Here is a 14,138-nt window from a genome sequence, read left to right as displayed (position 1 = left end):
AGTGGGGAGAACTTCTTTTATCAATTACTGTTAATGGAATAGGTTGCCGCAGCCTCTGCCCCCCCCCCCCATTAGGACTAGGCTAAACTGGACCCCACTGCTCCTCTTTTTTCTTTGTTTGTTTGCTTGGTTAGACATTTAGTTGAGTACCAGTAATCTGAATACACTTTCCAATCCTTGCATCAACTTTTGGACTTTCAGGTCATTTGTTTAAGGTGAGAGGGCAAGCCAAGCCTGACCTGTTGGTAACACAATTATCCATTCTTATTACCACATGAATGAAGTATTATGAAAAGAGGAGTTTTGTATGTATTTTTATGTACATATAAAAGATTTAGTCTTTAATTATTACTATAAAAAAATAAACAAAGTTTCTTACATATTTTGTACTATCAGAAAGACTTTAAATTTGGTGCTTTGAGGTTTCATATTTCCCATAGAGGATGAGATGAAACATTAAACTGATGACTTGACACAAAAAAACCACATAATCAACTAACAACCCAAAGGGAACCTGTGCCAGGTGCACTTAAATACATTTCTTAGTAATTAACATTTTCTGTAGAATCTGCTGATTAATAGCACCACAAGAATGAGTTTAAGCAGAAATAGTGCTTCCAAAAGTGTATTTTTCAGAACACCAGATATTCCATAAGAACTTATATTAATTAAACAGGAAATACTGGGTTAACTATTTACTGAGATCTTCTCAGAGCCTTTAATTGCAAATACACAATAGGATTCCTTTTTGGAGACATGGTATTTGCGGTATTTTTCCAAACTCACTTGACCACAGAACTTTTCCAACCTAATACACTTTTGGAAAGATTGCCTTATAAAAACACAGCTGTGCTTTAGCCCCTCTTCCTTTTAACATACACAATCAATGAAGGTCACCTCCAGCTTGTATATAGTATAGATACAATTTCTGCATGTTTAAATTGTATAAATTTGAAATAGTAATATACCGAAATCTTTAAAAGCCTCTTTTTATGTGCAAAACTTGAAATGTGAATTTTAAACACTTTAAAATATCCATTAAAAATCATAATGACAAGGCAAGTGAGCTGGTGTTGGTATATATAAACACCACTTCGGCTGGTTCATGAAAATGCCTGCCCATTCTTCTCAGGATCAATGTTGGATTTTGCACATTTTGAATTATCCAGGATCTTCAAGAACATATCCCAACCATATAATGCAATCATTACCACAAGAAATAAAAGGATCCACATGACCCTATGTGCTGCTGACATGACTTTATCATTAAAATTTTACTTTCTGAAGAATGGGCTTCCACTCTAATCTCAGCCAAAAGAATAGTTCAATAGAAATTCTGACAATGGTCTTGAAATACCATCTCCCACTAAAAGGGCCCAGAGCTTCCTGAAGAATGGCTGAATCCAGCTCTGGGCCTGGAAAAATTTTAGACATCAAGAAAGTTGCCGAAGACTATTAGGGTCAAACTGACTCAAGAACCAACTTGAAAAGGCTCCTATCAGGCAATTTGAGCGCCAATAATGACAACAACAGCAAGGAGTTGACCCCCAAGTATGTTCAAATCCATGAGTTTTAACAATATAGAAAGTAGGAAGGTAGGGAGGGAGGGAAGGAGGAACATTGCTGGTATATCACCACAGGAATGCTTGTGAACCAATTCATTTTTTAAAAACCTACAACTATAGAGAGACTCGGACATTTATGCTGCCTTTATAAACTATCACTGAATAACCAAATGTCAGATGAGCCCAAATTTCTCGTTGCACAAGTATTCTAAGTAGTATATGAAGTAGAAATGAAAGATCATCATCATTATATAACCTTAAATGAATTGAAGGACCTAGGCCCTATTTTCTCAATCTCAACTTTACTGATATTCTGGGTTGGATAATTCTCAGTTGTGGGGGCTGTAAGGCACATGGGAGGAATTTGAGCAGCATCTCTGGCTTCCACCCACTGAACAGAGTTGCACCCCTCCCCACCCCTCAGGTGTGACAACAGAAAATGTCTCCAGACACTGCCCCTGGATAAGAACTTCTCATTTAGACATTGCAAATCAGTGGCTGCTCACTTCACACACAATCACCACCTACAAAGCAGTCTTGCCCCCAACCAGGAAAAACAAGTCTAAATTTAATGGAGCCTCTAGATGAAATACCAAGGAAAGAGAAAATGTTAAATGACACCACAAGGCCACAGCCAGCAAAATCTAGTCTGTGGGAATTCTATAGGCAAAAATAGTTTCTTAATAATCTGCAAGGAGAGAGAGAGAACATTCCTTGGGCTACAAGGGGGGAGGGGGGTTAGAGATAACTGGGTGGGGGACACAGGGTACAAATGCAATTTGTGGTAATGGGTAGGCTGCCAGTATGAATCTGGCCCTCACATCTTGGGCACAAGGGGTGACAATCAGCTTTGTATCTCATGAATATTCATAACCAATAAACAAATAAATAAATAATTTTTAAAAATAATCTGCAAGAGAAAAACAGAGAACGAACCTATAGACTAAGAGATTTAAGAAACATACCATCCAAGAGAAGTATTCGAATTTTATTTTGATCTCAATCCTAACAAACTGCAAAAATCATTTTAAATGACATTTGTGAAACAAACTGAAACGCTGCCTGAATAGTTTGATATTAATGATATATTAAAATTTTAAAGGCATAATAATGGTATTCTCATTAAAACTTTTATACTGAAACAGTTACAGATGAAATTATATAATGTTTGGGATTTGCCTTCAAACAATATGTGAGAAGGGAAGCAGTGGGAATTAGATGAAATGAGATTAAGCACAAACTGGTAATTGTTAAAGCTGGTCACAGGTTCACAGGGGTTCACTGTACTCCTCCTACCTACTTTTCTAGGTGTTTAAAGTGTTTCAAAATAAACTGTTATTAAAAAATCATTAACTTTAGCAGATATTCCCTATAATTAAATATATATTCTGCAGCAAGCTCAAAGAGACTCAGAACCAGATATCCTTCAGAATACTTTGAAATTATTGAACAGCCTTTAGGTTATTAATAAAACCTGCTCTGAAAAGGTTCCAGGGCCAAACTACTTCTGCTCATGCTCCATGGTGGGGGACCCTGGGAACTCCATTCAGTATTTCTACAGCACTAAAGCAGATCCAAAACAGCTTTCTTGGCTTACTATGAGCTCTATCTATACACAGGCACACCAGCTATACTCCTCCATGAGGTGGTAAATGGCTATGCTCAACAATCACAGCCATACAGTTTTCATCAATTGCTGGTTTTGGTTTCTAAAGGAGTGAAAGCTACTCTTAATCAGTGATATCAAATACCTGGGTTCCAGCCCTTTTCTGACTATAATCTCAAATTGTCTGCTATCTGGAGCATCATAGAAACCCAGATCAAAGACAGACCCAAATGTGGGGTTTTGTTGTTGTTGTTGTTGTTGTTGTTTTTTAAGTCGATCAAGACAATGTGCTGTTATGTTTTCTTGGTTCCAATAGTAAGAGCTATGCAAGCTATTAACTTCCCAGCAGCCTAGGCAAAAAAGAAAGTAAACTCCAAATGGAAGGCAAAAACACACCATCTAACCCTCACTTCACAGTAAGAGTACGTGCATTCACATTTTTTGTTTTTGGCAAATACCTCAAAATCTGTTTAATAAAACATTTTTAAAATTCAATAAATAATTCAGTCAACACCTAATTACCATTCAGGGACTTTTTCCGTTTCAACTTATCTTGAAAGAGTAACACAATACCTAATCTGCAAGTTTACTTTTCAATAGGGCAATGGCCTCCAGATCAAGGCAAGAGTCATTTTAGATTATAACCAAACTGTGCCAAACAATTCTATTTATCCATATAATTGTACATAACATTAAGTCACACAGGAAAAAAAAAACATTCCTTTCAAGTCCTTCCTACTAACCACAGAAAAAGATTCAAATTTGCAATCCAGAAGGGAGACAGGGAAAGTGACCACAACCCACTCTGTTTGTTTGGGGGTTTTTTTGACTATACACACATAGTCCCCAAATCGGATTTGCCTTGCACTAATCAATAAATAACATAAAAAATATTTACTGAAGAATAAAATCAGATGGATTTTGACCAAAAACAAAAGTGAGCAAAGTACCTGGGAATAACCAAACCTGGAATAAGTTGCTTGTCCATGTACATGAAACCTTTTATCCCTAGACTGCTGCCAAAAAGCAGATTATATCTGTTTGTTGGTTATATTTATGGATACACATACCTCACTCAAAGAATTAAAGGATTCTTCTCCATCATATAGCTTGAACCTAAGTCCTTTTTCTTGGACAAATGTTATAAAATAAAAAAAAGCATATCAAGCTTTTTTAAACTTATAAGCAGTGAGACTGATCAAGCGCAACAGCCATATCACACACACTCACAGGCTGAAAACAGAAGAAAAGGTAATCGAAGTAACGTGAGAGATGAACAGCTTCCACTTTTCTTACATTTTCCTACTTACCAATTTATCATTTTCATTGGGCATTTCAAATACACATCTCAGTTTGGAATCCATTAATTCATCAAGTTTTGCCTCTTTCCACTAAAAATAAACAAAACCAAACTTGAGATATAGGAGGTACAATCATGGCAACTAAGTTTCACCTCAAGGGACAACAAAAGGATGAGTGCAGCTGCTTGGAGCGTCAGTGAGGAGTCAGTGGCTTGGCCAGGATGTGCTGCTGCCCTGTACTGATCACCCTGCTATCATAATCTGCCAATGTCACAGAATCTTTATATAATCCGAGAGCTATAATCACCATCCATTAAAATCACTGACATCACTAGCAATCACAGGCGTTTCTTCTTAGAAATAATTTAGCAACACTATTACTAAGAAATACTATTTCAAAATTCTTTCCTTCTTGAAATTAAGTTGAGGATTATTTGTAATGAATAGATTTATAGATTTTTAGAAATTTTTAAAATTAGGTTTCTCTACTGAGAGCTAAACAATATCGACAGTTTAAACTACATTCCCCAAAATAAATTCTGTTCAACATCTTCTATACTTACCACAGCTTCCATATCTGAAGTGTTTGGTGGAGCAAAAATAGTCTGTACCATAAACTTGTGTTTACTCTTTTCATTAGGATCATAGTCAAAGGGCTGTAGCATTACTAAATAAGAAGAAAGGACACATTATGTTGTCTTCTGAATTTGTTTGTTTGTCATTCCTATTACCTCATTAACTAACATGCAAACTTAAAGAAACCCAAAAAGGGTTCAAGAAACCAAACAGTGGATTATTTACACTAAGGATCCAGAACCAACTTTGTAGATTCCAATTTTTTTCTAATAGTCCACGTTTCTGACTTACTAAGTCTTTAGCAACCCACAAAATAACAAACAGCTGTTTAAAAAATAACTGATCTATGACTGCCTCCTTTAAACTGAGTTTGTGAAAATTTTCAAAACTTTGCCAACATTAATTACTATAATGCCTGTAAACTCAGTAAATCTAGTAAGTTGCTTATTAAAACTAGTTACACTATGAATTTAGGCTTCATTTTAGTATTTAGTGGCAATTTAAAATTAGACAACTGGGGTATTTAAAAGAAAAATACTCCACTAAAAAACTAACTACCATATATTAATGTTTTAATATGACTAATTTTTATAAAATGGATTTTTAAAAAATACCTATTCAAGAACAGCTCATCAGTTAAATCTGATACCAAGAAAACAGAGTATACAAAAAAAAAACCACATAGACTCCTAATTTTTAGAATTTACTCAAGTCCCAATAACAACATTCAAATTTTCTTCTAAGCATTTATGATTTTCAGCAGTCTTTTAAGGAAGTTTAAGGCTCCATGTGGTTATAAGTCACAGTAAATTTATGAAACATAAATCTAGTAAAAAGGCCTATAAAGAACCAAACAACAATTATACAAAGTATGTGTATGGTATTGTGGAAATTATCTCCTGAATAATATTTAGATTATTTCTAAGATATAGGTCAGCACTCTCAAAAAGACAAATGCAAATAAGCAAATGAGAGAAATATCAATTACGTAAGAAACCTTATTTATAAGGTATGATACCCAGCTCCTGACACACAATTCCTAACTAAGATTCTTAGAATTTCCAAGTGGCAAGAGTCTTTTCACATGCTAATGACGATGGCAGCCCCTAGGCAGCTTTGGGATGGGGCTGGTCACAGGAGAGACCAAGGCAGGACTTTCAATCCCATTCAATCTCCAGGGAGAGGAGATGGACTGAGGTTAAACTGATCAGCAGCCAGTGATTTAATCAATCATACCTACATTATGAAGCCTCCATAAAATCCCAAGAGGACTGGGTTCAGAGAGCTTCTGGACAACTGAATTCATCTGCGTGCTGGGAGGGTGAAGCACCCCAACTACAGGAGAAGGGAAGGTCCTGTACTCAAGGACCCCTTCCAGACCTCGCCCTATGTATCTCTTCATCTGGCTGTTTCTTTGCATCCTTTAAAATACCCTTTGTAATAAACTGATGAATATAAGTATGTTTTTCTCTGAGTTCTATTAACTGCTCTAGCAAACTAATTGAACCCAAGGAGGGGTCTGTGAGAACCCTAACTTACAGCTGGTTAGTCAGAAGTTCCAGAGGCCTGGACTTGCGACTGGCATCTAAAGGGGGGTGTAGGGGGATCTTGGGGACTGAGCCCTCAAACTGTGGGATCTGATGCTATCTCCAGTCAGATAATGTCAGAATTGAATTTGAGGACACCCAGCTGGTGTCCGCTGAGAAACTGCTTGCTTGCTAGCTTACTAGTGGGAAGAAATTCCCACACAATTGGTCACAGAAGTCAGAAGTTGGCCTTTATGTTGCTTGCTGCTGAGTAGGAGCATAGAGGGAAAAACACTACGCTTTGTGTTTTTTCCCCACTCATACACAAGGTATGTCTGAGATGTCCATTAATTCCCATCACAGTTTAAAAAAAAATTTTAAGGGCAAAATACACAGCAGCAGAAAATGCACAGGGATAAATGCTTCAGAATCCAGACAAAGCACAATAAAATTCCATTAACTACCTTCACTGAGCAATTACTGTAGGCTAATCACCAGGAACCAAAAATTTGTGGATAAAAAAACTTACAACATGATTTTATGTCGTTTATACTCTAATTAAGGTTGCAGACCACATGATAAGAGGAAGACAATCTCAAAAAATATATATAATTATGTACAAATTAGAAGAGTAAACCCACAAAACTAAGAACTAAAGTGACAAAGGAAAATAAAATGGGCATGTGGTACAGAGAGTTCATTAGAAAAGGTTGCCAGAGGAAGCAGTCTTGAGTCACTCCTTAAATGGAAAAGCGCTACAATAAAAACTGAAAAACTAAATTCTAATTGGAGAAGAATGCAAGGGAATGCTGTGGAATCAGTAACTAGTTTGGCATTTTTGATTAGTCAGATGCTCAAATATAAGGGATTTAAGCGGGAGAAAATGCTTTGAAAAGTATAATTTTTCTTAAGAAATAATAATACAGTAAAACTTCAGTAACCTGAGACCTCAGAGAAAGTCAGTCTGAATAGTTTTATGGATTCCTAGGGATATAACTGTTTGCACCAAAAACCTATTTTTAGCCAAGTGGACTGAAATAATTATGTCTTCTTCCAAGATATAGAGAGCAAAGTCCAGAATGCATGCTTTCCTTCATCTTCTTATTTCCCACTGATCTTTCCCAGGAATTAATGACTTGGACAAAGCAAACAAACATGAAAGCATTCTTCTTACACAACCTTACAAAAAGACTCACTGAAAACATCTTTATAGAGCTTCCTAGCTCTTGAGTTTTTTGCTACACGAACTAAGGGGAAGATCTAGTGCCGCCAAGAACTCTGCCTATGGTCTGTCCTTTTTTCGCCTTTGCAATCAGATTCCCCTTCTAAACACTCTCGATTGACTTGCTCTAGGTGCCCACTCACTTTGTATAATTTGCTATTTTTAATCTGTTGTGGGCTTAAAAATCAAAAAACTGATACAGAATCATTATAGTACCTTCAGAATACTTAGGATCACCCAGACTTTTTTTTTTTTTTTTTTTTTTTTTTAATGTGCACATTTCTAGGCCATGCCCCAGAGATTCTGACCTTGGAGAGATGAATACATGTGGGTTCCTGCTCCCCATATTATTACAACACACAGTGGGAGTTGAGAACTGACTGCTATAAAGAAATGGTCTCTGCATGAGGTCTGAGAGGTTCCCCCATAAGTGAGATACACAGAACCATATAAGGTTCTAATACTTCCTTCCCATTTCTCAGCTATGTCAGATGATATGGTATTAGTTAAAAAGTCCTGTCTTGGGAAGTTGGAGGGACTGTCTAAGGAAAGAAAGGAACAGTCTATAGATGGCATTAACTATGGCACCAGCATAGACTCCACAGCAGGAGTAAGCAATCCATATGTGGCATACTTCTTCAACTACAACACAAAAAGGAGTGATAAAAATAGTTTTCTCTCTGTACTGGCCAGCTGCCAAAAAATAACGTTTTCAAGTACAGGACACAGATTTTACAATGAAACTCATCTATATTGATGCAATAGGCAAAAAAGAGGCATCATATGTTTTTAAGCTAAAGAATTAGAACACTTCTAATAGCTGCAAGCAATATGTAATATGCTACAGATCTGAATGAGAATGATGTCACAAAAATGGCATAATTTTTCAAAGATAAAATAATAAGGGCAGAGCTTACAGTGGTGAGCAACAGAAATAAAGACTAGATATAAAGTTTTAAATGGATAATAATTACTTATAAATTGACCACACACCCCCACAAGATAAGGGTGAGAAATTTTATGCAACAGTTTGCATATGGTAAGATAACAGAGGGACATCTTTAAAGGCAAAGCCAGAATAATATAGGAACTATTCCCCTCCACTCCAGATGAAACCCTGCTAAATAAACCAAATTAAACATAATCATAAAATGTCAAAATTCAAAAGTGCATAAATTCCAGACATGATTTGCTACCTGAAACAGTCACAGTAGACCCTGGGTCGATAATTCCACTGTTGGGCCTCACACAGTACCGGCGAGGTGCTGTAGTCTTCACTTTGAAACATACTTTTCTATCTGATGGATTTCGCAATTTAAGATTTGTAGTGACTACATCTGTGAAGGGACCTGAAAGGTTAAAGATTAAAGAGAAAAAAATGTAACTAGATTCACAACAACAAAAAAGCAGGCAGAATTTAAAACTGAACATACATAACCTCAATTTTATTTGTGTTGAGTTCTGTATGCATAAATATACCAAACGAATAACAATGTCATTCTACAGGTGGCAGACGTACAAACAAGTTGTATTTTCTTCTTAATTCTTTACCATATTCACAAAATTTCCACAGTAAACATGTATTACTGACAAAAACTGTCTTTGGAAAGTTTCGATGAAATAAGTCTACAATTGTACTTTCACATTACTAAAAATACCAGGATTTTCCAGTGGTCTGCAAACCAATGCCAATTTTCAAGTTCATTTTACTAGCCAACCACAAAAACCTCTACATCTGAAGACACCACACCTGATGACAACATGACTATTGCTTTACCTCAGTTAGATATGACTGACAGATCCATTCATTCCATTCATTCATTCATTTATTCACATAGAGTGTTAAGTGTTTATTACGTGTTGTGTCATATGCCCTAGATAAAATGTTTTTAACCTTTGGTTCTGTATCCAAACACCATAAAATTGCAGAATAATGAACCCAAAAAAGCTAATCCAGTCCTGTATGAATTAAATCAGTACAAAAAAGGAGGGGAAAAAAAAGATTATAGCCATTTTGCACTTGGCTGAAGAAAAGCCTAAAGACAGATTTTGCAGGTTAATTTAAACAATAAAATGAACACATTAATTTTGAGGCAGAAGATAAACTTCAAAACATGTCCCAATGTGAACCAATAACCACATACTTCTACATATTCCAAACCCAATTTTAAATGATTTTCAAAACAGTCAATTTTAAGTTATATTTTTAAAAACCTAGAAGGCTGAAATCAAAAACAAATATTATAAAGGCTATGTTTTGTTTATTTAAATCTCAAACAAGAATAAGACCATCTTTTAAAACTTTCAAATATTCATATTGTGAATGCCCAGTTTAAGAAAATTATCCAACCAACAACTGTGTCAGATAAAGTTTCCCATTTTTTTAAATACTGGAAAATTATCTAAGACAAAAGCTTGAAGGGGAACAAAAAATATAGTCAAATGAAAAGAGGTATTAGGAAGAGTGCAGAAGATGAAAACAAACATCTCCCTAATGCAGGAGAAAAAGAAAGTGACTTCACAAAGGCAAAGTCATTAAAGGGTACTTATTTCAAGTCCGAAAGAAGTAAAATGGCTTTCTCCTAGGCCTATAGTTTATGAATTGTAAAATATTTTCTTAGAAATAAAGATTTGGAACTAGGATGAAAGAAAGGAAACAGAAATGAGAGAAAATCAGAAAAAAACATATAAAGGCAGATAACTAGTTACAGAAAAGAAAGCATTTTAATATAAAATAACCATTTAAAGCAACAGGCATGCGTCTTTTTTGAAAAAAAGTATATACTATATATATAGTACAATCTTTTATTTTATTTTATTTTATTTTTTTTTTTTTTTTTTTTTGTCTTTTTGTCTCTTTTTTCGTGACCGGCAACGGATCGCAACCCTCAGTGTTGTATTTTTTTTTTTTATTTTTTTTGTCTTTTTGTCTCTTTTTTCGTGACCGGCAACGGATCGCAACCCTCAGTGTCGCGCCCGTACCGGACCGGGACCGGCAACAGGATTGCAACCCTCTGTGTTGCCCCCGCTCCCCGCTCAGCCAGTGAGCGGCCGGTCTGTATGTGGGATCCGAACCCTCGGCGGGAGCGCCGCCGCGCTTCCCAAGCAGCGCACTGTAGCAGTGCGCCACCGGGCCGGCCCTATAGTACAATCTTTTAAACTGCTTGCTTAATTATATGGTCAATCTAATCTTTCAATTTGTAGAATATTTTACACCCTTTGCTGTTTCTTCAATCCGAATTGCTTACAGTTTTCAACAGATGATACTCCATCATACAACTGTCATGAGTAAAGGAGAAAAACACCAATCTGCGCATTTTACTGCATGAACCCACAAAACGGTTGGTTGGAGAGGTGTTTAAATTGACAGAAATAGGAAATTCCATTCCACAACATTCTCAAAGCCCATAAATTACTATAAATAATTGAGAATGTACATTTTTATAAGACTACTTTGACTAAGACCTTAACACTAGCAGAAAGCATGAATTAAAATAAAAATCCAATTTCTTAGTAAGTAACAAAACAAACAATTCACAAAATTTTAACTTTGAACAATCCTGTACTTTCATAATTATGTAAGATTTTTCCAATATTTTTAATTAATTTAATTTTTTAGATTTTCCCCAGTTTTAGAAGAAAATACCAATTATCCAAAATAAGGTAAAATAACTGATGTTTTAGAAACATTTTTAAAAGGACCATGTGTCAATTTTCATCAACAAACTCCACAAGAGTTGTGAAATAATACTTAAATTTTATGACATTGACCAGCAGGGATTATAAATCTTCAATAACAGATTGTGGTCTTTCTAAACATAAAAATGCAAACTATCTAAAGACAAAAATAATATGTCAAAAGAAAAAAAGCCCACCAATTTAAAACAAAATTCTTAACTGAACATGTTAACCTTATGAATAAAATATAAAACTGCCTATAATAAACCCACCTAACAAATGAATTTGAGATTTTTCTGCTCCATTGTGTCCCTGTAACCAAGCCTCTCAATGAGGGTTGCTCGCAGCAGACAGTTCAGAATCTGAGCCCATTTTCCTGATTAAAACGGAAAATGAGCAAGTACTGATGACCATCAGCATAAGAATAACCAGACTTCGCAGCTAAAAAAGGACTTCGGAAGAAACATCTGGTCCATTTTTGTGAGTCACAGAACCATTTGAGAGAGTCTGATGAAAGCCATATCCTACCCCAGAAAAACATATAGGCAAATATTCACAAAAATTTTATATTGAGTATACTACAGCCATACCACCCTGAACATGCCAGATCCTGTGTAATCCCAGAAGCTAAGCAGGGTCAGGCCTTGTTAGTAATTGGATGGGAGACCACATGAGAATACAGGGTGCTGGAGACTTTTTTAAAAAATTATAAAATAAAAAAAAAATTTTACACTGAATTTTGTGAGGTAAGGGAGGTTTGGGGGAAAGGAGTGGGTGGGTGTATAACAGATACCTGAAACTGCTGTTTAAAAAGACCTGATGAAATCTACCTTCACAGATCCTAAGAAAAGAGAAATTAGGTAACCTACTGAAAGTCCTACAAATATAATCTTTTAGATGATACCGCCCCTTACAAAGTATTTTTGTCTGGCATTATGATTGGGTGGTACTACTCTAGGGGAGAAGAGGGGAACAGGATGGTAGAAATACTGCAATGCCAGAGCAGACTCACACAATGAAGTATGATGCCACTATCCCACCAAATTTTCAAATACTCCTCTGGAAACTCATATTGGTGAATAATCTATTTTTCAGAAATCCATCTATTGTGTAAAACAGAATTTTCTTTTCTTCAAAACTTTAAAAGGTGAGTTCACCATGATAGAAAACTACTCTACCAACAGCAATGCCACTCATGATACTTGAATCACCAATACAACACATCTATATTTGTCAGCAGACATTTGCAGGTGACACACTCACATGGTTCTACATATATGCACAAATATTCTTATTTTTTCCCTTACATCAAAATGTTACAGAAAAACTGTCAGCACTATTCAGATAACATATCTTACTTCTCTTAAATCCAAACTTACTCATTATAAGTAAGGTACAAGCATCTGACTACTTCATTATGTCTTCTAGTGTACTCATGCCCAAACATCTATACCCTGAAATGCATACATATTTCCTTATAAAACGACTTCCTTTTTATATCTCCCTTATGTTATAACTAGAGCATTTTATTAAAAATGTTTCAATTATGCACGTTGGTAGGTAATTTTATATATGAATTTTATTTCAGGATAGTAAAGGGGGCATTACAAAATACAAAATATAAAAATGAGGACCAGTCAGCAGCCAAAACAAAGGGGAGTGGGATATGGGGTCAAATAGGCCTAAGAATCACTGCATTATACCAATAATCTCCTGCTTTACAAATTGAAAATGCATCCTTTGCAATGCTTAGGTGGTTAAACCATTAAAAAAAAGCAAAGGGTGGTAGCAGCAGCAGGAGGCAATGAGTGGGAGAGGGTAGAAGGAAGGCTTTCTTGAATGCTGCCCAAGTTCTATTTCTCACCCTGAATGATTACATGGTATTTACTTTTTGATACTTCTTTGAACTATCCACATTTCTCCTTTATGTAAAACAACAAAAGTCTTTTTTTTAGAAAAGCTGATCCTTGATGTAACCTAAAAAAACTGAAAAACAATGAAGAGTAGTTTTGATGAGAAAATAAACATTTGGGGCCGGCCCTGCGGCGCTCCCGCCATGGGTTCGGATCCTATATAGGAATGGTGGGTGCGCTCACTAGCTGAGCGCGGTGCAGGCGACACCAAGCCAAGGGTTGCGATCCCCATACCGGTGACAAAAAAAAAAAAAAAAAGAAAAGAAACATTTGAAGCAATTTATGTAGGAAACAAATATTCACGTTTTGAGGATTTCTAAAATTTAATCCCTATGAATGAGGAAAATCCTGTCATTTGCCCAATATAAATGCTCAGTTCACCATTTAGGAAACAGTTATTGAAAGAGTCCATTTTAAGATCACTTGACAGTAAATTATACTAGTCACCAATCACGAGTACTGTTTGATACACACCTCCTATGCTAAAGATGAAATGTCACTGTTTATAGTGTAATAATATTCCGACAAGAAAATTACACACAATACAGGTTACATTTTCTAGTCTTCTTGTACCAAAAAAAAAAAAAAAAAGAAAAGAAACATTTGAAGCAATTTATGTAGGAAACAAATATTCACGTTTTGAGGATTTCTAAAATTTAATCCCTATGAATGAGGAAAATCCTGTCATTTGCCCAATATAAATGCTCAGTTCACCATTTAGGAAACAGTTATTGAAAGAGTCCATTTTAAG

General features: G+C 35.6%; 1 protein-coding gene across 2 annotated transcripts in view; it reads right to left on the bottom strand.

Annotated features, from left to right (window-relative positions):
* VAPA (VAMP (vesicle-associated membrane protein)-associated protein A, 33kDa) overlaps positions 1–14,138 on the bottom strand; it is a 44,819-nt gene that overhangs the window by 13,370 nt on the left and 17,311 nt on the right. For both annotated transcript variants that reach the window (XM_008582849.1, XM_008582848.1), the window contains exons 2-4: positions 8,993–9,145; positions 5,036–5,139; positions 4,482–4,562 (exon numbers count right to left, since the gene is read on the bottom strand). In XM_008582849.1, the coding sequence (XP_008581071.1) occupies positions 4,482–4,562; positions 5,036–5,139; positions 8,993–9,145 (338 nt within the window). The remainder of the gene's footprint in view (positions 1–4,481; positions 4,563–5,035; positions 5,140–8,992; positions 9,146–14,138) is intronic.

The sequence above is a fragment of the Galeopterus variegatus genome, unplaced genomic scaffold (assembly GCF_000696425.1).
Source record: "Galeopterus variegatus unplaced genomic scaffold, G_variegatus-3.0.2 Scaffold2738, whole genome shotgun sequence".
NCBI lineage: Eukaryota > Metazoa > Chordata > Mammalia > Dermoptera > Cynocephalidae > Galeopterus > Galeopterus variegatus.
This window is presented reverse-complemented; position numbering and strand designations above follow the sequence as displayed.